This window comes from Bufo gargarizans, chromosome 6 (assembly GCF_014858855.1).
Source record: "Bufo gargarizans isolate SCDJY-AF-19 chromosome 6, ASM1485885v1, whole genome shotgun sequence".
Taxonomy (NCBI): Eukaryota; Metazoa; Chordata; class Amphibia; order Anura; family Bufonidae; genus Bufo; species Bufo gargarizans.
The window spans coordinates 234,392,239-234,416,464 of record NC_058085.1 but is presented as its reverse complement, the minus strand read 5'-3'; the positions used below and the strand labels follow the sequence as shown (position 1 = coordinate 234,416,464).

Sequence of the window (24,226 nt, the reverse complement as noted above, 5' to 3'; positions counted from 1 at the left end):
GTTCCATGTGTCTCCTTACCAGATGCTCCTAAAAGCCAAAAGGCCCCGGCAGAAGACCATATTGATTTTATTACAAGAAAATACTGCAGTGTACCAGAAAACTCCAACTCCCAGGTTTCCAAGACTGAATACAAAAAGACTGCTCATTCAGAAGCTAATTTTTCATCTGTCTTTCATAGTGAAAAGAAAGTTATGCCAGACGAGCAGCAAGACATTAACCCATCTAATTTCCAGACTACGACTGAGCACATCTCTTGTAATGGAGTAAAATCGGACAACATTGCTAATTTGACAGATAATAGTTCCGACCAGGAGAAGAGGCCAACATTTGCTCAAGATCCACATGAAACTCTCCCGATAATTCATATAAAAGAAGAAGAACTGAGTTCATGTGATGAAGATTTTACTGATATAGAAACTTTCATAGTTCCTTATCTTGATGAAATGGCTTATGTATCTCCAGTTTGCAAACACTCAGACTACTTTAAGGGACCAGTCCCTGACCAAGAAGACTGTGAAATGGAGTACACACAGGATATATCAGACAGTGACTACACAAAGTCAGAGATAATGTCCTCTCAAGGATCCTTAAATGGTGAAAATTCTTGTTTGAAGGCATTCACCAACACCACACAACTTAATTTGCACATAATGAGTCACGAGAATCAGAAACCATTAACGTGCTCTGAATGTGGAGAATGTTTTTCCCAAAAATCTGACCTTGTGACACACCATAGAGTTCACACAGAACAAATACCTTTTGCCTGTCCAGAATGTGGTAAACAGTTTTCCAGCCGTGCAGATGTCACTGTTCACCAGTCAATTCATAAAAAAACAGCTTATACAGAAACTGAGCTGCTGACCCAAGAAAAGTTTTCTCAAATAGATCGGGCCCCATTTCTATGCCTGGAGTGTGGAATGAATTTTAAGAGTAGCAATGCACTGGCTGAACATCAAAAGAGTCACAAACAAGAGAAGATTTATGTATGCCCTGTGTGTGGTAAAGGTTTCATGAAAAGAGGGCATCTTAGTAATCACAGTAGAATTCACTCAGGGGGAAAGCGTAGGGTGTACTCTGAAAGCAAAGAATCTGCTCCTCAAACGCGGAAGAGACCATTTCTATGTTTTGAATGTGGTAAATGTTTCCCAAGCCGTTCCCATTTGGATAGGCATCAGAGAGTCCACACTGGAGAGAAACCATTCTCATGTTCTGAATGTGACAAACGATTTACTGATCGTTCTGGCCTTGTTATACATCAGAGGATACATACTGGGGAAAAGCCATATTCGTGTGATGATTGTGGAAAATGTTTCCGAGATCGCTCCGGACTTGTCGTCCATCAGAGAAATCACACAGGACAGCAGCCATTTAGGTGCCTTACTTGTGGAAAATGTTTTCACAATCGGTCACGGCTGGAACGGCATGAAGGCATTCATAAAGAAGAAACATCATATTCTTGTCCAGAATGTGACCAGTGTTTTACAAATGTATCTGCCCTGACAATGCATTACAGAAGTCACTTTGGAGAACAGCCAAGTGATCAGGCCACTGAAAATGTCACTTCCCAATCCCAACCACAGTATCTCCGAGAAAAGAAGTCGCTCACATGTTCAGAATGTGGGAAAGGTTTCAAAGACTTATCTACCCTTTCCACACATTACATGACTCATATAGCAGAACAGCGACATATCCACCATGGAAAAGGTCTTGCCAATGCAGAGTTACGCCAGAAAAATCTTAACACTGAAAAGCTCCCCTCAAATTCAAAATATAGAAAGTATCTTTCTGATCGTACTACAAAAGGACGCGTAGAAAGCAGAGTATTTTCCTGTTCTCAGTGCGATAAATCTTTTTTAGATCGTGCAAGTTTTATTGTGCATGAACAACAGCACACTGGGGAGAAACCTTATAATTGTCCAAAATGTGGGGAAGGTTTTGTGTTAAAAGGTTACCTAACTAAACACTTAGAAACCCATACATGATATGTTTGTGTAAATTAATGGACTGATGGTATCTACTGGGTGTTTGACATGTCAGTTGCAGTAAAAGACATTCATTACGCACAGTCTTGTTTTATAGTTGGTCTTTTGTGACATCAATAGATTGGTACTTTTGTATTCTGCTGGGAATAGATGGCAAGCAGGTACATATATTAAAACCCAACAAATGATGCCTGGAGAATGAAGAACAGAACTTTTGGTTTTTAATGGAACCATATCTTAACCACCTCAGCCCCCCTAGCTTAAACACCCTTAATGACCAGACCACTTTTTACACTTCTGCACTACACTACTTTCACCGTTTATTGCTCGGTCATGCAACTTACCACCCACATGAATTTTACATCCTTTTCTTCTCACTAATAGAGCTTTCATTTGGTGGTATTTCATTGCTGCTGACATTTTTACATTTTTTGTTATTAATCGAAATTTAACTACATTTTTGCAAAAAAAGTGAAATTTTTCAGTTGTTAATTTTTTATAAAAAAAAACGACATCCATATATAAATTTTTCGATAAATTTATTGTTCTACATGTCTTTGATAAAAAAAAAAAAATGGTTTGGGTAAAAGTTATAGCGTTTACAAACTATGGTACAAAAATGTGAATTTCCGCTTTTTGAAGCAGCTCTGACTTTCTGAGCACCTGTCATGTTTCCTGAGGTTCTACAATGCCCAGACAGTAGAAAAGCCCCACAAATGACCCCATTTCGGAAAGTAGACACCCTAAGGTATTCGCTGATGGGCATAGTGAGTTCATAGAACTTTTTATTTTTTGTCACAAGTTAGCGGAAAATGATGATTTTTATTTTATTTTTTTCTTACAAAGTCTCATATTCCACTAACTTGCGACAAAAATAAAAACTTCCATGAACTCACTATGCCCATCATGAAATACCTTGGGGTGTCTTCTTTCCAAAATGGGGTCACTTGTGGGGTAGTTATACTGCCCTGGCATTTTAGGGGCCCAAATGCTTGCAAAGTAGTTTGAAATCAAAATCTGTAAAAAATGGCCTGTGAAATCCGAAAGGTGCTCTTTGGAATGTGGGCCCCTTTGCCCACCTAGGCTGCAAAAGTGTCACACATGTGGTATCGCCGTACTCAGGAGAAGTTGGGGAATGTGTTTTGGGGTGTCATTTTACATATACCCATGCTGGGTGAGATAAATATCTTGGTCAAATGCCAACTTTGTATAAAAAAAAAAGAAACAGTCCAAGTTTTTTCTAATCCAAGGAATGCAGCAGAATGGATGGACTCTAAGGGCATTAATTTATTTTGCAGTAATACAGGAGGGAGCTGGGGGGGGGTCGACGGCGGGGGGAGGGGGGATAGCTTATAGTTCGAGACCTATGAGTCGCATCCAGCAACTCGCAGGTCAGGAGGAGGGGGAGGGGGGTTACTTTTCCGCGGGGAGCTGTCAGGGAATGGATGGTGTATTGATGGATGTGCCCCTGACGTGGAACATTCGCGGTTTTGCAGATAGAATTAAGAGGTGTGCAGTGTTCGACTTGGTCTCAAGACATCTACCGGCTATAGTGACCTTGTTAGAAACACACCTATCAGGTGAAAAAGTGGCAGCGCTTGGCGGAAGGAGATGGGCCTCCCACAAATACCATTCCTTTTACTCCCCATATTCACGTGGAATCAGCATCTATGTTCATAGACAGGTAGACTATGACCCAATAGAACAATCGATCAGGAGGGTCGGTATATTTTCCTCCATTGCTATTGGCAGGGTCAAAGGACTATCATCGCCTTTATATATATATATATATATATATACCACCCCCTTCACAGTATCTGTGTTATGTAAATTTATGGAATATACTTCATTAACCACCTCAGCTCCCCTAGCTTAAACACCCTTAATGACCAGACCACTTTTTACAATTCTGCACTACACTACTTTCACCGTTTATTGCTCGGTCATACAACTTACCACCCAAATGAATTTTACCTCCTTTTCTTCTCACTAATAGAACTTTCATTTGGTGGTACTTCATTGCTGCTGACATTTTTACTTTTTTTTTTGTTATTAATCGAAATTTACAGAAATCTTTGCCAAAAAATGACATTTTTCACTTTCAGTTGTAATTTTTTTTTTTTAAAACGACATCTCTATATAAATTTTTCTCTAAATTTATTGATAAAAAAAAAAATGTTTGGGTAAAAAAAAAAAACTGGTTTGGGTAAAAGTTATAGCATTTACAAACTATTTATTTATACAAAGTTGGCATTTGACCAAGATATTTCTCTCACCCAGCATGGGTATATGTAAAATGACACCCCAAAACACATTGCCCTACTTCTCCTGAGTATGGCGATACCACATGTGTGACACTTTTTTTGCAGCCTAGGTGGGCAAAGGGGCCCACATTCCAAAGAGCACCTTTCGGATTTCACAGGCCATTTTTTACAGATTTTGATTTCAAACTACTTTGCAAGCATTTGGGCCCCTAAAATGCCAGGGCAGTATAACTACCCCACAAGTGACCCCATTTTGGAAAGAAGACACCCCAAGGTATTCCGTGATGGGCATAGTGAGTTCATGGAAGTTTTTATTTTTTGTCACAAGTTAGTGGAATATGAGACTTTTTACGCAATAAATTTATTAACTTTATAATAAAATTTGAACAGAACATATAAACTTTCACTTTTTGAACATAACGTTAATTTTTTTGCTTACTGGTGATTTTTTTTTTTTTTTACCTTTTATAGGACAAACCTCTCCTTCCCCATGGGACAATGTGCAAAGCGCAAATCGCCCAAAGATGTGGCGAAGTACATTATGCACTTTTGTCCCAGGTGAAAGGAGAGGTTTGCAGCAGCTCTGTGTGAATGGGCCCTAATAGCCCTGTGTGCCTGTCCTGTGAGATGTGATCCCCATGCTAAGTGTACCTGTGTGTGGTACTTCCGGAAACACTCCCCAAAGCATAGGGCAGGGTGGTCAGGGCAGTCAGGACAGAAATAGCAGGTGTCACGCCTTATTCCACTCCTGCTACAGACATCTTTTTCGGGGTGATGGTTGGGTTGAGATACCGGCAACGACACTGGGGAAATGTCGCTCGTGTACACGGCTAACTACACTGGTGGATGGGGCCACGGAACCTCCTGGATACAGGAGGTTCTCGATGATCTCTTCCTGAAATTTGAGGAAGGATCCTGTTCTCCCAGCCTTACTGTAGAGAACAAAACTATTATATGCAGCCAATTGAATTAAATATACAGACACCTTCTTATACCAGCGTCTGGTGCGTCGGGAAACTAAATACGGAGCCAACAGCTGGTCATTGAAGTCCACCCCTCCCATGAGCAAATTATAGTCGCGGACACAGAGGGGCTTTTCAATGACACTGGTTGCTCGTTCAGTTTGTATTGTCGTGTCTGCGTGAATGGAGGAGAGCATGTAAACGTCACGCTTGTCTCTCCATTTCACCGTGAGCAGTTCTTCATTACACAAGGCAGCCCTCTCCCCTCTTGCAAGACGGGTGGTAACGAGCCGTTGGGGGAAGCCCGTGCGACTAGTTCACGCGGTGCCACAGCAGCCAATCTGTTCTAGGAACAAATGCCTGAAGAGGGGCACACTTGTGTAGAAATTGTCCACATAAAGATGGTACCCCTTGCCAAATAAGGGTGACACCAAGTCCCAGACTGTCTTCCCACTGCTCCCCAGGTAGTCAGGGCAACCGACCGGCTCCAGGGTCTGATCTTTACCCTCATAGATCCGAGATTTGTGGGTATAGCCTGTGGCCCTTTCACAGAGCTTATACAATTTGACACCATACCGGCGCGCTTGCTTGGGATGTATTGTTTAAAGCCAAGGCGCCCGGTAAAATGTATAAGGGACTCGTCTACGCAGATGTTTTGCTTAGGGGTATACAAATCTGCAAATTTCTGGTTAAAGTGGTCTATGAGGGGCCGAATTTTGTGGAGCCGGTCAAAAGCTGGGTGGCCTCTGGGACGAGGGATGCTATTGTCACTAAAATGCAGGATGGCCTCAAATCGTGCCCTGGACATGGCAGCAGAGAACATGGGCATGTGATGAATTTGGTTCATGGACCAATATGACCGCAATTCATGCTTTTTGGTTAGACCCATGTTGAGGAGGAGGCCCAGAATTTTTTTTAATTCGGAAACTTGGACTGGTTTCCACCGGAAAGGCTGGGCATAAAAGCTTCCCGGGTTGGCGGATATATATATTGAGTGGCATACCGGTTTGTTTCTGCCACGACTATGTCCAAGAGCTCCGCAGTCAAGAACAGCTAAAAAAAAAAATCCCAGGGCCGAACCGATCTGAGCAGTCTCAACCCGAACTCCAGACTGGGCGGTGAAAGGGGGAACTAATGGTGCGGCTGAAGTTGGGGACTGCCAATCAGGGTTTGCCAGTACCTCAGGGACTCTAGGGGGTCTACGGGCCTGTCTGTGCGGTGGCTGCGACGGGGTAACTATTGCACGTGCCACCGTACCAGCTTCAACTGCCCTTCTGGTGCTCGCCACTTCACCATGTTGTACGGCAGTGCTGGTACTAGGTCCAGGGAGGGCTGCGCTGCTGGTGTATGCCTCACCACGTAATCCGACAGCGCCAGCCCCACTCTGCTGCCCTTGAAGCGGATCCTGCGTAACCTGTGGTCTAGAAGCACCGGCTGGGTACGCCTGGTGGTATCGGGGACCTCAACCTCCTCGTCCGAACTTTGTGTCAGACTGCCACTGCTTTCTACAGGTTCATATTCTGACCCGCTAGGTTCCCATTCCTCATCCTACTGGGTTAGAATCCTGTAGGCCTCTTCAGAAGAATACCCCTTGTTTGACATTTGGACACCTAAATTTAGGGGGTATTCCCTGAGACTACCCAAGGAAAAAAAGCAAGCCGGTCTTACAAATGGGAGGCTAGCCCACCATAGAAGAGATGGTGATTTCTGATCACGCGCCAATCTCACTTTTAAAGGCACAGATTTTATTTGGAGATTTCCCTCTTCCCTAATTCAGGACGAAAACTTTAGGGACCTTCTCAGGGGATGGTGGCTTGAGTACAAGTCAGAGAATGAGACCTCCACTGGCCCACAGTTGCTGTGGGATGCAGGAAAGGCGGTTATTAGAGGCCGTATCATGGCATATATGTTCAATAAAAAATCTACCCTTAAAATCTGATTAGCCAGTTAAGCGACAATCTGAAATCAGCGTACACTATGTTTAGACATGCCCCTTCAAAACTCCTACTTAAAAAATGGCAAGCAGCCAAGTTGGAATATGAGAACACTCTTAGGAGCTGGGAAAATATAGCCCAATCTAAATGGGAGGCTCATCTCTTTAGACATGGAAATAAATCTGGCAAACTATTAGCTGCTTTGGCAAAAGGCCATAGGCCAGTGACGAATATTACCACTCTCAAGAATGACTCAGGGACTCTCTGCTCTGACCCCAAGGGGATAAATACCATATTAAGGGATTTCTATGCAGCTTTATATAGGAACCCAGATCAACAAAAGGGTGAACTGAGAGACTAGTTAGACGGGAATAATCTTCCCACACTTTCGGATCTATACAGGGACACACTTAATGCCCCCATATCAGTAGAGGAAGTCATCAACACTATCAAAAATTTATCTTTGGGAAAGGCCCCAGGACCAGATGGGTATACGGGGAATTCTTCAGAATCCTATCACAAGATATCGCCCCAACACAATCACAGGTCTATACGGGATACATGCAGGGGTCTGCCATACCTCTACATACCAACACGGCACACATAAAGGTCTTACCGAAGCCAGGAAAAGATCCTCTCTCAGCGGCCTCATACCAACCCATATCACTAATTAACGTGGATCTAAAAATAGTCTCCAAAATCTTAGCCGATCAATTGGCACATATTATGCCTTCTTTGATTTCTCCATCCCAGGTAGGTTTTTTACAGGGGAGGGCGGCAGTGACTAACCTGCGTAAAGTATTAACGGTGTTGGATGAAGTAAAGATGCGTCCCCTAGTGCACCCCTCTGCAGCTATTGTTTCAATAGACGCGGAAAAGGCATTTGACAATGTGAGCTGGGGGTGGCTAGGGGTCGTATTAGATCATATGGGGTTCAGTGGTTCTTTTCGTAACTATATCACAGCCCTATATACAGACCCACAAGCTAGGATATGTACACCAGGCTTTCTCTCACCACCGTTTAAGTTACATAAAGGGACTAGGCAGGGTTGTCCGCTCTCCCCTTTACTGTTCAATCTTGCAATAGAACCTATGTCACGCAAAATCAATAGTTGCCAAAATATAGAAGGTATCAAGATAGGCAAGATATCCATTAAGCATGCACTTTTCGCCGACGATCTTTTGATCTTTCTAGAAAACCAGGAAAGAGATTTGGCCAGGGTATTTGAGTTGTTGGAAGATTTCGGGTCAGTATCAGGTTACAAAGTAAAGGCCACTAAGTCTGAAATCCTCTTTTTAGGAAATAAACACCGCAAGAGAAGTCCCCAGCAACTTAATGTCCCTATCCAAATAGCCCCAGTATTCATTAAATACTTAGGAATCCACATCGGTAAGCAGCCGGAGTCATTATATCACTTAAATTGCCCGCCACTCTTTAAAAAGATTCTCTCAGACCTGGAGAGATGGATGTGGGCGGGGAAAAGACCCAGAATAGCATTGTCAAAATTGCAGTTGCCCAAAATGAAGGGAGGTATGGCGTTCCTGAATTTGCGGTTATACAATCTGGCGAGCCTCTTGCGACACTGACTGGATTTTTAATACTAATTTTTACACTAATAGAGCACTGGAATCCCAGCTTGTGCATCCTTGGTGTTTGAAGGCCCTACTACACACCAAATACTCGGCCCAGCCCCCACTGATAAGAACGAGTCTAGTAATAAAAGATACCATTGCCACATGGAAAGAAATCCATAAGATTTTTAAGTTGCCCTTTTCCCTTTCTAAACATATGCCCTTGTGGGGTCATCCAGAATTTCCGGCCGATATACAGTTTAAGCATTTTAATGCCTGGAGGGAGGTGGGCATCACAAAAGCTTCAGACTTATGGCATTCACAAGAACATCGTTTCTATACATATTCAGAACTAAAAAAGAAGTTTCTCTTAAGTCGTCCGCAACATGTTTTTGCCTTTCTTCAAGCCAAAAGCTTCCTACGTACTAGGATTCATGAACCTAGGACAGTGTTTTCTGTGAGTGGTTTTGACAGTATGATAGGACAGGTAACAACTAAAAAATCACTATCTGAACGATCTCAGGGAATCGGTGAAACCAGACATAAACCTCTTGCGGAGACTCTCTTTTCATCCTGGAGGAAAGACTTCCCGGATGTTGATATACAACAGGGTTGGGAAAAGATTAGGAGGGTAGTTTTTAACGAGGGTTGGAGGGAAACACGATTTCGCCTAATGCACAAGGCAATTTACGGTTTTCGCTTCTCTTCTCAGTCTCAAAGACAAGACAGACTGACATGCTGCCCAAAATGTCACTTAAACGGTTCAAATATGTTGCACGGGATTTGGTCATGCCCAGAAACGTCAAAATTCTGGGAATTAGTGAAACAGCAAATTAAAAGACATCTAGATGTCAACATCCCCAACACTCCTGAGTGTATTATTTTCCATGCTCTCCCAGAGCATAGACAGATACAACCAATTATCCATATTATTATTCTGGATGTCTACTAAACAGCTGGCTTCGACCTCAGGTACCATCAATGAATGAGGTACTGGAGCATGTAAAAAAATGTTTTGATTTGGAGAGAATAGAGGCGAACGCCTTTAGAAGAAAGCGTATCGAAAATTTCTTCAAACGATGGGAGGATTTTAAGACAGTAGTATACTCAGATCTGGAATTGAAGAGTTTGATGAAGCCATTTCTATCCTCGGAATGGTATTTGAAACGTAAAATTGCAGGAACCTTGGGGAGATTATTGTCTGATTAAAGTTTAATTCATATTAGGACCCGGTATACTGGAGGAAAGCGTTCAGGGGGGGGGGGGTAAGGGGTGAACCTCAGTAAGGGACTAGTAGATCAGCCTTAAAGATCAAGACATTGAACAAGCAGTCAATGTTATAATATGTAAGTAATGACAGCTGGGGATCAGCTGTATTCATGTAAGAGATTGTTCAACATGTGTCAGATGTACTGTATCTTATATGTCAAACCATGTCAATTTCTCACACTATTGTGACATGCTGCTGGAATGAAAAATGACAAAAGCTAATAAAGATTATATTTAAAAAAACAAAAACAAATGGGAGGCTAGCGAAGTACCTGAGGCCGCTGCGATTGATAAAAAAATATCAAAGCAGTTTTTTTATTTATTGCCGCAGCGCTTGGAAAGTGATTGTGCAGTGATAAAAAATAAATAAAAATTTGGTCACTGTGGCGGGGCGGGCGTGGGTGAACGCACGTGTGGGCGACCGATCAGGCCTGATCGGGCAAACACTGCGTTTTGGGAGGAGGGCGAGCTAAGGTGACACTAATACTATTATAGATCTGACTGTGATCAGTTTTGATCACTTACAGATACTATAAAAGTACAAATGCTGATTAACGATACGCTAATCAGCGAATCAGTGACTGCGGTGCGGTGGGCTGGGCGCTAACCGATTGCTAACTACCTAACCAAGGGGCCTACACTATCCTAAAACCTATCAGTCAATACCAGTGGAAAAAACAAAGTGACAGTTTACACTGACAGGGGTGATCAAGGGGTTAATTGGGGTGATCTGGGGGCTAGGTGTTGTGTCTTGTGTACTCACTGTGAACTGTGCTCCTCTGCTGAGACCAACCAACGAAAAGGACCAGCAGAGGAGCACAGCAGCCATTTAACACATTATATTTATAAATATAATGTGTTAACTGGCTTCTGATTTGTTTGTTTTTTTAAATCATCAGCTTGCCAGCCACGATCATTGGCTGGCAAGCTGATGACGTGACCCCCCTCTAACTTGCGCGGGCCGGCTGAGCGCGTCATCTGGCGTCTCGCGAGATGACTCATATATGCGTGACTGTGTCTCAGACTGCCGCCTCCGGACCGCGATCCTGCGTTAGGCGGTCCGGAGGCGGTTAAAGGCTATGGACATCTTTCGGGGCTTTTTTTTTATTATTTGCATTCTACTTATTTTGGACTAAAAATCTATTTTCTAATTCTTTATATTCATTCATAAAAGCAATTTTTTTCCCTTCAGCTTTCAGTTTCACTGCATCAGCAGAATGTAAATCCATAGGAGAGCTGCTCTGATGGCTCGATCTGTGTAAATTATGAGTTTATTAATTTTTTTAAAGCATTAAAATTCTCATTTTTACACACATAAAAGAAAAATAATATGCTAATAAGCATATTAGACAATATTGGAATTACATCATTCCATTCTTGTAACAAATACAAATAAATTAACATATCAAAGTATACACAGGTATAGATCATTTGAACAAATAATTTGAAGAACAAATTAAATATATCATGAAAGGGATGGAGGGAAGGTGATCAAAGTGGTTGTCCATATTCTGCACAACGAGTAATAAAGTCCCATACATTATAGAAGAGGGTAAATGGCGTCATTCTCTATTGCTTGTAGCCATTTCTTCCAGACCTTGTAGAATTTTTCCAGGTTATGAACCGTGAACCATCTTTTCTTTTCGAAGTCGCAAATCTTACTGAACTCAGTATACCATTCCCCTAAAGTAGGTGGATTTTTTTGGAGCCATCTTCTCGGGATCAGTACTTTGCAGCGTTCAAAATAAATGAGCATAAGTCAGATTTCACACAATGCTGCTGAGAATTGTATATATTGAAAAGGACCATGTTTGTGGACAATTTAACCTCAGAGCTAACAATTTTGTTAATAATTTTGCTAATACCCTCCCAGAATGAGGAAAGCAAAGTACAAGAGAACCAGAGATGCTCATAATTCCCAACACCTTGTCCGCATCTCCAGCACGTATCGGGTATCTCTTGATTGTACCTATGGAGTAATACCGGGGTCTTGTACCATTGTGTTGTGATTTTTGTATTGCAACTCCTGATAGTTGTATGCTGGAGAGTTGGAAAAGGTGTTTTGGATAACTAACAGTTTCTGAGACTCTGTTAGTTTATATTGTAGTTCTTTGTTCCACTTGGAGCAGAACCCTGGTTCCTGTAATGAGGAGTTTATCATTTTATAGCATTTTGCCAAAATATGTGTCGTCTGAGTTTTTAGCTGGATTAATTTGTACCACCATTCATTCTCTCAAGTTGGTATGATGGGGGTTTCCAAATTTTTAAGCAAATTGGCCAGTTTGTCATATTCTATGTCCGGTATGTGCGGAGTAGCAATTAGATTACTAAGGTACGGTAATTCCTGTTGATGGGCCTACCTTTGTGCCAAAAAGCTTTTAAGGGGATGTCGTCTCCTGATGGGTCATTTTTAAGCTTATCTATCCAATAGTGCCAATCCTCAGGAATTATGCATATAATTGGGGATTCTCTAATTATCTCTGGGAGGAAATGTAGAGAAGCGTTCAAAGCATGCCATTTTCTAATTGTATCTTTAGTTAGTGGGTTTTTAATTTTTTTAAGTTTATTTTGACAGGAGGTGGATTTCCATAGAAGGGCTGTTAAGCTAGGGTCAGCTAGATCTTTTTTGTCAAATTCCTCTAACAGGTGTGGAAGTGAAGATTCTGGCTTCGTGATTATAAACAGAGCATCATCCGCATATGCCGCTATTTTATGAACCTCTGTGCCTGTGAACAACCCACTGATGTTTTTATTATCCCTAATTTTAGCAAAAAAGGGTTCGAGAGATAGAATGAATAGCAATGGAGAAAGAGGGCAACCCTGTCTAGTTCCATTTTTGATGCGGAATGCCTCTGAGAGTGTGCCATTTACTTTTACTTTAGCGCTTGGAACTGTATATAAGGCCATCATTTTATTAATGAATTCTTCTGTGAACTGCAATTTCCGCAAATACCTCTCTTAAGTAAAACCAATTCAAGCGGTCAAAGGCTTTTTCCGCGTCGGAGGCGACCAGTACTGTCGGCACCCTCTTAATTTTGGCGTATTTCATTAGATGTATGACTTTGATTGTGTTATCTTTGGCCTCGCGGCCTGGGACAAAGCCGACCTGGTCACCCCCGACTAAAGAACCTACTAAGGGACTAATTCTGTTCGCCAAGAGAGCTGCATATAACTTCAGGTCCACATTTAGTAACAAAATGGGTCTATAATTGGAGCAATCTGTTAAGTCTTTCCCCTCTTTAGGCAGCACTGCAATGTGCGCGAGAAGAGATTCCTTCCTTAGGCTATCCATTCTACCTATCGAATTAAAGTACTCTACTAAATGTGGAATCAGAGTATCTTTAAACTTTTTGTAATAACTGGCTGTTAACCCATCTGGGCCAGGACTTTTGCCAATTTTGAGGTTATTAATGGCTTTAGAAACTTCATCAGATGAAAAGGGGGTATTTAAGTTCTCTCTTTGTAACAATGACAATTTTGGTATCTGGACCTCCTCTAGATATTCTTTAATTTTGTTTCGAGTTGATCGTATCGAATCATGCGAGTCCGTAGCGTGTATGTTGTATAGTTTCCCATAAAATTCCTTAAATATGTCAGCGATTACTTTCGGATCCTGCACCATTTTATTTGCATTGTTTTTTATTTTAGTTATATTATTTTTAACCCGTTCCTTTTGCACACAACGGGCCAATTCCTTTCCGCACTTGTTCGCAAATAGATATTGTCTAAATTTAGACATATAAATATATTTTTGATAAGAATAGTCCAGTATATTCCTCACCTTAACTCTTAGGTCCCTAAGTTCTGTTTCTGATTTAGAGTCTGGCGAATTTTTGTGGGATTTTTCTAAATTCCTAATTCTGTCTAATAACATCTCTACTTCTTTACTTCTTTCTCTCTTTTCTTTAGCACCAATCTGAATTAGAAGGCCTCTAACCACTGCCTTATGAGTTTCCCAGATTAAAGAACTGGGGGTGTCTTCTATTTTATTATCCCTGAAGAAGAAATCTAGTTCAGAGGTTAATAAATTCCACTTTCTTATTATTGTTCAATAAGCTCTCATTTAGAACCCAGTTACTGATTTTGTGCTCAGACTGGTCTGTTTTAAGGTGAAGAATAACCGGAGCATGATCAGAAAGTAATCGTACATCATATTCAATTTTAAGGACCGAGCTAATATCTCTTTGGCCTAGTAAGAAAAAGTATATTCTCGTATGGGTGAGAGAGTAAAATAAAAAAAAATTGGAGTCTGGGTGTAGTACCCTCCAAACGTCAACCAGTAGATGCTTCTTCAGAATCTCCTCAAACCTTCTGAGTTTTTGTTTGGTAAATCTAGATTTCCCTGAAGTAGAATCCAACTTAGGATCTGGAGCAATATTAAAATCTCCTCCTATAATTAATTGGCCTTCAGAGAATGAACTCAAGGACATTCTTCAGAAACATCACCTGTTTTAGGTTCGGGGCATAATTATTAGCAAATATGTAAAGATTGTTACCAATATGTCCCTTCAAGAAAATATATCTACCCTCTGGATCTGGTAGATAATCAAGCTTTTTAAAGTCAATATTTTTACTTAACGCAATTGAGACACCTTTCTTCTTTTGGAGTGGGGTGTTCGTATCGTGTTTACACTTTGTAATGGGGGTGTATGATTTTTTAAAATGGGTTTCTTGAAGAAACAGCACGTCAATGTTCTTTTTCTTACAGAAGCGAAGAACTTGACTCCTTTTAGCTGGGATGTTTAAGCCATTTGCGTTAAATGTTGCGCATTTCATTTCAGACATCATTGTTCACGAGACAAAACAAAGAAGACCAATCTGGTCTGCTAGGGGAGGGAACATAAGGTAGGGTAGTAAGCTAAAGTCTTAGGAGAGATAAGATACCTGTGTATGATGACACGATAACAAAAAGGGGGTACTCCTCCAAATTTCAGAGGAATAGTACCAATAGTATAACAACAGCAGTGTCAGTCCTTCTTTAAAAGTAAGGCCCCATGCACACGGCCGTTGTTCACGGCCGTGTGCGGGCCGTGGAACCGCGGCCTGGATCCCTCCTGAGAACAGGAGCGCACGGCGTCACTGGTTGCTATGACGCCGTGCGCTCCCTGCTGCCGCCAGCAATACAGTGATACACTGGTATGATCTATACCAGTGTATTACTGTATTGTGCCGGCAGCAGGAAGCGCACGGCGTCATAGCAACCAATGACGCCATGCGCTCCTGCTCTCAGGAGGGATCCAGGCCGCGGTTCCACGGCCCGCACACGGCCGTGAACAACGGCTGTGTGCATGGGGCCTAAGACTGAGTTTTTACCACACAATAGTGTGGAACTGCCACCTATTGGGGGTGGAGAAATGTAACTATAAAATCTTCCTTTTCAAAACAAAAAAAAAGGAAGAAAAAATAAAAATAAAAAAAAAGATCATCCCTAGTTATTGGTCAGATAATCACTAAGGATGACACAAATTTGTTTATATACTACAATATAATCGATACTGGGGGGAGCTCCCAGAGACAAGTAAGGTAATTGTAGTTAATAACATATTAATTAACCAAAGGTTGACTACGGTTAACATTTTCAAGTTAGATATAAAACCTTAAGCCATTATCTATAGAATACATGTTAGAGGTTTGGATGCTCAGTGTGAACAAGTATCCAGAGCAACATAACATAGCCCTACAATACAAGTATTAATGTACGGCTATATCTAATTTCTCAGAAAACTGTATACCCATACATATATGAAAAGACAAAAAAGGATATGTAAAGATGATTTCAACCCAGTGAGTGTTGACGTGAAGGAGTGTATCCTCTGGCCTGCTTTCTGGGAGCTCTTGGGCGTTGAAAGTCCTCTTCCTCTCTTATCCTTGATTGCGGTGTTGTGATCTGGTCCAGCTTGGCAATTGACGAGAGGTTTGGCGGTGGTGGCGTATCTTCATCCGGTAACCATTCAGGGATATTGAGATGAGAAAGATCCAATTTTTCCAGAGAGAAGGCTAAGTCTTCTGGAGTGCGAATGGTCAATTGTCTTCCGTTGTTGTTGACCAGAAGACCAAAAGGGTAAAGCCACCTGTATTTTATATTTTTATCTCTCAAGGATCTCGTAAGAGGAATCAACTGTCTGCGTTTTTCCAACGTGAGTCTTGATAGGTCTTGAAATGTAGTAATTACACCACCATCTTTTTTGCATACCTTGCTTTTTTGAGTATTTCTTCTTTTATTGAAAAGCTGAGCACATAGCAAAGTATGTCCCTTGGAGCATCAGCTGGTGCGGATTTGGGGCGGTAGACTCTGTGCGCCCTTTCTAGGCCGAGATTATATCCTTCCTCTTTCCCTAATAACTCAAGGAATATTTGGGTGAGAGCAAAAGAAATGTCCTTATCTTCTACAGATTCTGGCATGCCTTTAATGCGTAAGTTGTTCTTCCTTGAACGGTTTTCCAAATCGTCAAGGTGCATCTTCAGGCTATGTATCTCATTCTGCTGTGTCAGAATTTTCTCCACCATGTATACTGCATGTGTAGACAGCTTCGCATTAGAGTCCTCGACAGAATCACTTCTGTCATTTAGCTGTTTGAGGTTCGATTTGATCTCTAAGAGGTCACTCTTTATGGAGGTGAACATCTCTTTGTACAAGCCTTTAATATTTTCCATGGTGGCGAGGCTTTTTATGTGGTTTTTAAGATCATCCTGCTTATGATTAGAGTCTTCTTCTGATTCAGAAGCATAGTTGGCTTCATTTTGATATATCTCTGATGTCTTAGAAGACCTCCCTTGAACAAATTCCGGTGCATCCGGACAGAGTTTCTGGGCTCTAGGAGTGCTCAAAGATCTTTTTGGGGTTCTATTGGCTTTGCCCCCTTCCAGTAGGTTTCTGGGTTTGCCCATTGTTCCTGAGGAATAATATGTTATAACCGGGATGGGTTATTAGTAGTGTTGAGCGCGAATATTCGAATATCGAATTTTTTTCGCGAATATCGGCACTTCGCTAATTCGCGAATATTTCGAATATAGTGATATAAATTCGATATTTCGAATATTCTTTTTTTTTTTTTTTTTTTTTTAGTGTTATATTTTTTTCTTTCCCACTTCCCTAAAGTTGTTCTTACCTGTCCTTTTGGATTCCTGGCTTCCTGGCTGCTCCAGTCAGTGCCCGTTGCCGCTTCTGCCGACTTCCATGCTCATGGAGCGTCCCCATCACCATGGGAACATCTCCATATACTAGAATGTACTGTCGGATTTGAGAATTACGTTGAAATCGCAATTCGATTTTTTCAAGTTATAATAATCGAATTTCGATTTTAACTTAGCACTGCTATATGCCATATTAGTTAGCCTAATATGGCATATAGCAGTGCTAAGTTAAAATCGAAATTCGATTATTATAACTTGAAAAAATCGAATTGCGATTTCAACGTAATTCTCAAATCCGACAGTACATTCTAGTATATGGAGTCGTTCCCATGGTGATGGGGACGCTCCATAACTAAGCATGGAATATGGCTTCAATGGCTTGGTAGAATTAGCGAATTGACGAATATATTCGTTATATTCCACAAAACGAATATAACGAATGTATTCGTCATATTCCACAAAACGAAGATAACGAATGTATTCGTCATATATCACAAAACGAAGATAACGAAGTATTCTGCATCTTCATTTTAGCTACCTATTCATCAATTTCGCTAATTCTAGCAATGATATAGGAAAGTTGACTATAGAGACAGCTAAGTTTAATTCGCTATGCGATTATATGACTGCTTTTTTTTATAAATAGTATAATTATAATAATTATCAGGTATTATAATTATTCTATTTATTTAAAAAAAAGCAGTAATATAATCGCATAGCGAATTAAACTTAGCTGTCTCTATAGTCAACTTTCCTATATCATTGCTAGAATTAGCAAAGTTGATGAATAGGTAGCTAAAACGAAGATGCAGAATACTTCGTTATCTTCGTTTTGTGGAATATGACGAATACATTCGTTATATTCGTTTTGTGGAATATAACGAATATATTCGTCAATTCGCTAATTCTACCAAGCCATTGAAGCCAACCATATAGTAAACCAGGTCCAAGTTGGAATCGCAATTCGATTATGTCAAGTTATAATAATCGAATTTCGATTTTAACTTAGCACTGCTATATGCCATATTAGGCTAACTAATATGGCATATAGCAGTGCTAAGTTAAAAATCGAAATTCGATTATTATAACTTGAAAAAATCGAATTGCGATTTCAACGTAATTCTCAAATCCGACAGTACATTCTAGTATATGGAGATGTTCCCATGGTGATGGGGACGCTCCATGAGCATGGAAGTCGGCAGAAGCGGCAACGGGCACTGACTGGACAGCTAAGTTTAATTCGCTATGCGATTATATTACTGCTTTTTTTTAAAATAAATAGAATAATTATAATACCTGATAATTATTATAATTATACTATTTATAAAAAAAAGCAGTAATATAATCGCATAGCGAATTATACTTAGCTGTCTCTATAGTCAACTTTCCTATATCATTGCTAGAATTAGCGAAATTGATGAATAGGTAGCTAAAATGAAGATGCAGAATACTTCGTTATCTTCGTTTTGTGATATATGACGAATACATTCGTTATCTTCGTTTTGTGGAATATGACGAATACATTCGTTATATTAGTTTTGTGGAATATAACGAATATATTCGTCAATTCGCTAATTCTACCAAGCCATTGAAGCCATATTCCATGCTTATGGAGCGTCCCCATCACCATGGGAACGACTCCATATACTAGAATGTACTGTCGGATTTGAGAATTACGTTGAAATCGCAATTTGATTTTTTCAAGTTATAATAATCGAATTTCGATTTTAACTTAGCACTGCTATATGCCATATTAGTTAGCCTAATATGGCATATAGCAGTGCTAAGTTAAAATCGAAATTCGATTATTATAACTTGAAAAAATCGAATTGCAATTTCAATAGGAGAGTAGCCTTTAAGTTAAAATCGAAATTCGATTATTTAAATCGCATATTAATCGCGATAACAAGAATAATGACGAATATTCGATTTCGACGAATATAAAACGAATATTCTATCGAATATTCGCGAATTTCGTCGAAATCGAATATGGCACCTGCCGCTCATCACTAGTTATTAGTGTCTGGGAACGTGTTTGCTAGTTGTATCTCTGACACTTTGGCAGCAACTTCGTGTGTTAACCGTTCTACTAAGTGACTTCTTAAGTAAATGGTTCTCTGGGAGAGATTTCCCACATGTAATTCTTAAAACATGTTGAATCTTCCTGTTATAATAATTTGAAGGTTTGCTTAGACCTGTGTTGTCAGTGGCTAATTTCGTAAATTAAGGTCTGCAAGGTTTCTGGGGTATTTCTGAGTAGTATGAGTTGCAGAGTTCCTTGTGAATTTAGTTTCAGCAAATAAGATACTTCCCCTTTAAATTTCAGAAAATATGCTGTTGCAGAACACTGCATTAGAAGAGTCCACTGCTGGCTAATCTAGAACTGTTCAGCGGTCAGGGTACCGGGCAAAGCCTCTGCACCCACCGCTCCTTCCAAATTTAATCCTTTAGGCACTTGTAAGGGGTTATGTGCCCTGTCAATATTGCACTGCGGTGCCTTTAATTTATTTCACAATCGGCAGTCTTTATTATAATAGCGCTTCACAGTAAGGTCGCAAACTGACTGGTGTGCATCTGAATAACAGCGCTGTTAGCTTCCTTTGGTGCACTTTAATCCAATACACCTCAGCTGAGTCAGTGCTACGAGGACTATGATTGTAGAATGATAAAAACTTTGCGCCTGTTTCTGGGCCGGCGGATGGATCTACTTGTTAGAATGGCTGCCGGGTCCCGTCTGCTCGATGCTGGTGGCGTTTAATGGGGCAAGCAATAGTCCCACTGAGACCCTTTATTTAGCTGCCACTTTTGAGGGAAACGGTCCAGGGCACTTACCGCTTCTGCGACCACTTGTGGAGAGGTATCAAAGGAGGAAACTTGATGGTCAGTGTCTTTCAGACGCGCCGCGATTCACGGCCGGATCTACTTTCGCCGGACTCTAGTGCAGCTGAACCCGCAGTCGGCATCGCTGTTAAATCACAGGTTTTCCAGTTAGCTACCTTCACTCCTTCGGATGATCCAGGTGTATAATAAGGATCTCTGTTGGATTTGGCGGCGGGTGGCACATAAACCGCGGGGCACAGCTCCTGCGACCCTGATGGGCGCTCTAATAAAGTCCGGTGTTTACCAGGGTGCCTTAGGCCGCAATTTTTCGCCGTCTCAATTTCAAAAAATAAAGATATCCTTGTGTTCCAGGCAGTGTCCTGAGTCAGGATCTGTGATTTTTAGAGTGATTAAATCAATTTTCACCGAATTATGTCTGTTTATAGTTACTCTTTCTCCAGAGCTCTCATAAGCTGCATCTGACCAGCTCTGCAGCTAGCTCCGCCCCCCCTGATGGCTCGATCTGTAGCCTTTATCTGTACTTTCAGATAAAGCTCATAAACACTGATTTTAAGATAAATTCCGTTCAAATTGATAATTTTTTTTAATAGAGACCAATTGGAAAAATACTTTTTTTTTAGCCAAAATAAGTAATAAAAATGCCCTCAAAGGTGTACATAACTTCATCACCTATACAGTGATGTTAAAAGCTGTGTATACTAGCTATGTTGTCACTCATAATGGTAGCATACCAGTAAAAAAAAGCCATATTTAATTCTAGCTTGTGGCATATGTACATTAGCTGGTAAGTGTCTGCTGGGTGTTGCCTTGCTAGGGCAGTGTCCTGGCTGTCAGTAATGCTTCCCAACCTTCACTTTCATCTTGATCGATGGCTCAGAGTTCCCTTATGTCACATTCTTGCCATTTAACTTTGAAAAGTGCAAATCTGGTGCATTTGCAAATTCCCTGCTGTGTGCCACTCTGTTGTGTCAGTGTAATACAGCCAGAAGAGTGATATTGCTCAGGCCATAGCCCTCAGGGTTTAGGTGGGACTACTAACAAACAGCCAGGATACTTTCCTGGCAAGGCAACGCCGGAGCTGACACTTGCCAGCTAATTTATATATGCCAAAAAAAAATGGTTTTCCAGGATTTTTTAACTGATAACGTTTTCTCTGGATTGGTCATCGATGTCAAATCGTTTTTTTTTTTTTTTTTTTTTTTTTTTTTTTTGCTCAAGCCTAATTCAAATCTCAGCTTTTTTTGTGCACATGTATCAGTTACTGACTGCTATCTATGTATACACACCCATACAAAGAACTAGGGTTGTCACGATACCAAAATTTTGATTAGATTTCGATACCATAAAAAAGTATTGTAATACTCTATACCATTCGATACCACGCAAAAAAAAATAATACACAAAAAAAGCTGAGTGCCTTCCACGATAATCGAACAGTCCTTTCCTATTTTTGAGGCGGACAAGGTGACAAAAAAATGGCGACTCACACATTTTATTTTTTTTTTCTATTACGGCGTTCATTGCATAGAATTTTTTTTTTTTTACATTTTAATAGTTTGGACTTTTTGGACGTGGCGATTATGTAATATGTATTTATTTATAGATGTTATGTGTAAAATTGGGAAAGTGGGTGATTTATGCTTAATATTTTGGTGGTGTTTTTTTTAACCTTTTTTTATTTTTTATTTAATAACTATTTCCCCTTTAGGGGCTAGAACCTGGGATCTTTTGATCCCTTGTTCTATTCACCCTAATAGAGATCTATTAGGGTGAATAGGACTTAATACTTTCCCTGCTGCCCTGTGCTTTGTGCACACAGCAGCAGGGAGCTTACCATGGCAGCGAGGCTTCAGTAGCGTCCTGGCTGCCATGAAAACCAATCAGAGCCCCAGGATTACACTGCTGGGGCTCCGATCACAACTGCCACTGCACCACCAATGAAGAGGGTGGAGGAGACCCTGTGGCCACTGCCACCAATGATTTCATACTGGGGGTTGGGGGTGCACTGTGCCACCAATGATTTAATACTGGGAGTGATGGGGGGGAGCACTGCGCCACCAATGTTGTTAAACCATTAATAAAAATACAGGAGGCGGGTGCCGGTGGCAGAATTGCCTAGCCGTCACCTGACCTCTATGATAGGGAGCTGCGATCAGTGGCAGTTACACCTCAGGTGCCGCACGAAGTATAGGTAAATGGCAAATCCCGGTATTGAATCGATACCGGTACAAAAATATCGATTTGGGTATGGATAATTCGATACCCGGTGCAACCCTGCAGAGAATGCTTTGAACCACTGATAAGACGGCCCAAATGTACAACTGCGATCAGAAAGAGCAGAGATTTAAAGGGCTTCTGTCACCCCACTAAACGCGTTTTTTTTTTTTTGTCTACTTATAATCCCTATCCTGCCATATTGCCATACATTATGTTATTAATAATTTTCGTTCAGTAGATTTAGCCAAAAATTATGATATTCTAATTACCTTTCTACCAGCAAGTAGGGCGTCTATTGCTGGTAGCAGCCGCAGAAAACCGCCCCCTCCTTGTGTTGATTGACAGGGCCTGCCGCCACTTCCTCCTCCGGCCGGCCCTGTCAGCATTTCAAAAATCGCGCACCTGTGTTGATTTGGCGCAGGCGCTTTGAGATAAGGAGGCTCGCCTCCTCAGCACTCCCTCAGTGCGCCGATGACGTCACCGAAAGAGAAGACGTCATCGGCGCAGGCGCACTGAGGGAGTGCTGAGGAGGCGAGCCTCCTTCTCTCAGAGCGCCTGCGCCGAATCAACACAGGCACGCAATTTTTGAAATGCTGACCCGGCCGGAGGAGGAGATCGCGGCTGGCCCTGTCAATCAACACAAGGGGGGGGCGGTTTTCTGCGGCTGCTACCAGCAAGTAGACGCCCTACTTGTTGGTAGAAAGGTAATTAGCATATCATAAAAGTACGTTTTTGGCTAAATCTACTGAACGAAAATTATTAATAACATAATGTATGGCAATATGGCAGGATAGGGATTATAAGTAGACAAAAAAAAAAAAAAATGCGTTTAGTGGGGTGACAGAAGCCCTTTAAAGACTATGCACACCTTTTGGGGGCAATTTTTTTAATTATTGCATTGTACTCATGAGGAAAAAATCTTTTTTTTATGGTCTTTATTAAAAATATGGAGCCCTTTTCTCTGTACAGAGCTGAGAGGTTCTATTAGCAAGATCTGTATTTTCTCTCTGCTCCGTCATACAGGGAGCTGACAGTCTCGTTATCTCTGCTCCATGACCTTATAAACACTAATTAAAGCTCAATCCTTATCTTAATAAGGATGTGGCTTAAATAAGCGTTTATTACTTCTTAGTAATTTAGAGATAAAGGTTATTAGATGACAGGCACAAAGCGAAAGTCAAAGAAGGGTGAGGTATATATGTAAAAACATATATACCTAAAAAAGTGACCACACTGTTGGCGCCAGTCTATTCGTCCCAACTGGAGCTAGTGCTACGATTTCCTTAAAAGTGGTAGATTATCGCACAGGAGTACGTGTAGTAGACCAAATAGAGTGGTATATCTGTACAGGTCTATGACCATGGACAGGTATCCGTGGTTTCCCTGAGAGATTCGGAATGCCACTAGCTCACGTTCAGGCCACAGCGTAATAATAGCTAAACATTAGAAACCAATGGAAGATAAAATTAGAATTAAATTGAACTCACTTTACCAGGGAGGAGTCTTGTGGGATAAAGCTCAAAACACCCACAAAACCGCCTGGATCGCCTGTTGGGACGAATAGACTGGTGCCAACAGTGTGGTAACTTTTTTTTAGGTATATATGTTTTTACATATATACCTCACCCTTCTTTGTCTTTTACCTATGATGTAGTGGGTCTCCACATGGGTGACAATCATTGGCAGCCTCGCTACACCCTGAACACCCCATTATATACTGTCTGTATTCTCAACTTCCATCAAAATATAATCTCCAGATCCACCCTTTGGCACCCTGCCAGTTAATCTCTGTCTCCACCTGAATTCACTTCAGCGTTGTCGTAGGCTAACCCTCTACTTTTTTTCCCCCTATCCATAACTCATTTTGCTCGGCTGATGGGAGATCAACGGCCAATCAGAGGAGTGGTGGCAGACTCGGGTTGGACCTATGTTAAGAACGATCTACCATATCTCTTTGAAAGAGTCCTAAGCGAAATCAAATCCATCATACCAACATACATATTTAATAGATTGGACACGAACATCACCGGGACATAGCCATCTATGGATA

General features: G+C 41.1%; 1 protein-coding gene across 4 annotated transcripts in view; it reads left to right on the top strand.

Moving 5' to 3' along the window:
* Window positions 1-2,272, top strand: part of LOC122940981 (oocyte zinc finger protein XlCOF7.1-like) — a 50,669-nt gene extending 48,397 nt beyond the window's left edge. For 2 of the 4 annotated variants that reach the window (XM_044297949.1, XM_044297950.1), the window contains one exon: window positions 23-2,272. In XM_044297949.1, the coding sequence (XP_044153884.1) occupies window positions 23-1,983 (1,961 nt within the window). In that variant the 3' untranslated portion in view covers window positions 1,984-2,272. The remainder of the gene's footprint in view (window positions 1-22) is intronic. The other 2 variants (XM_044297948.1, XM_044297951.1) reach the window with 1 other exon arrangement.
* Window positions 2,273-24,226: the final 21,954 nt, after the last annotated feature.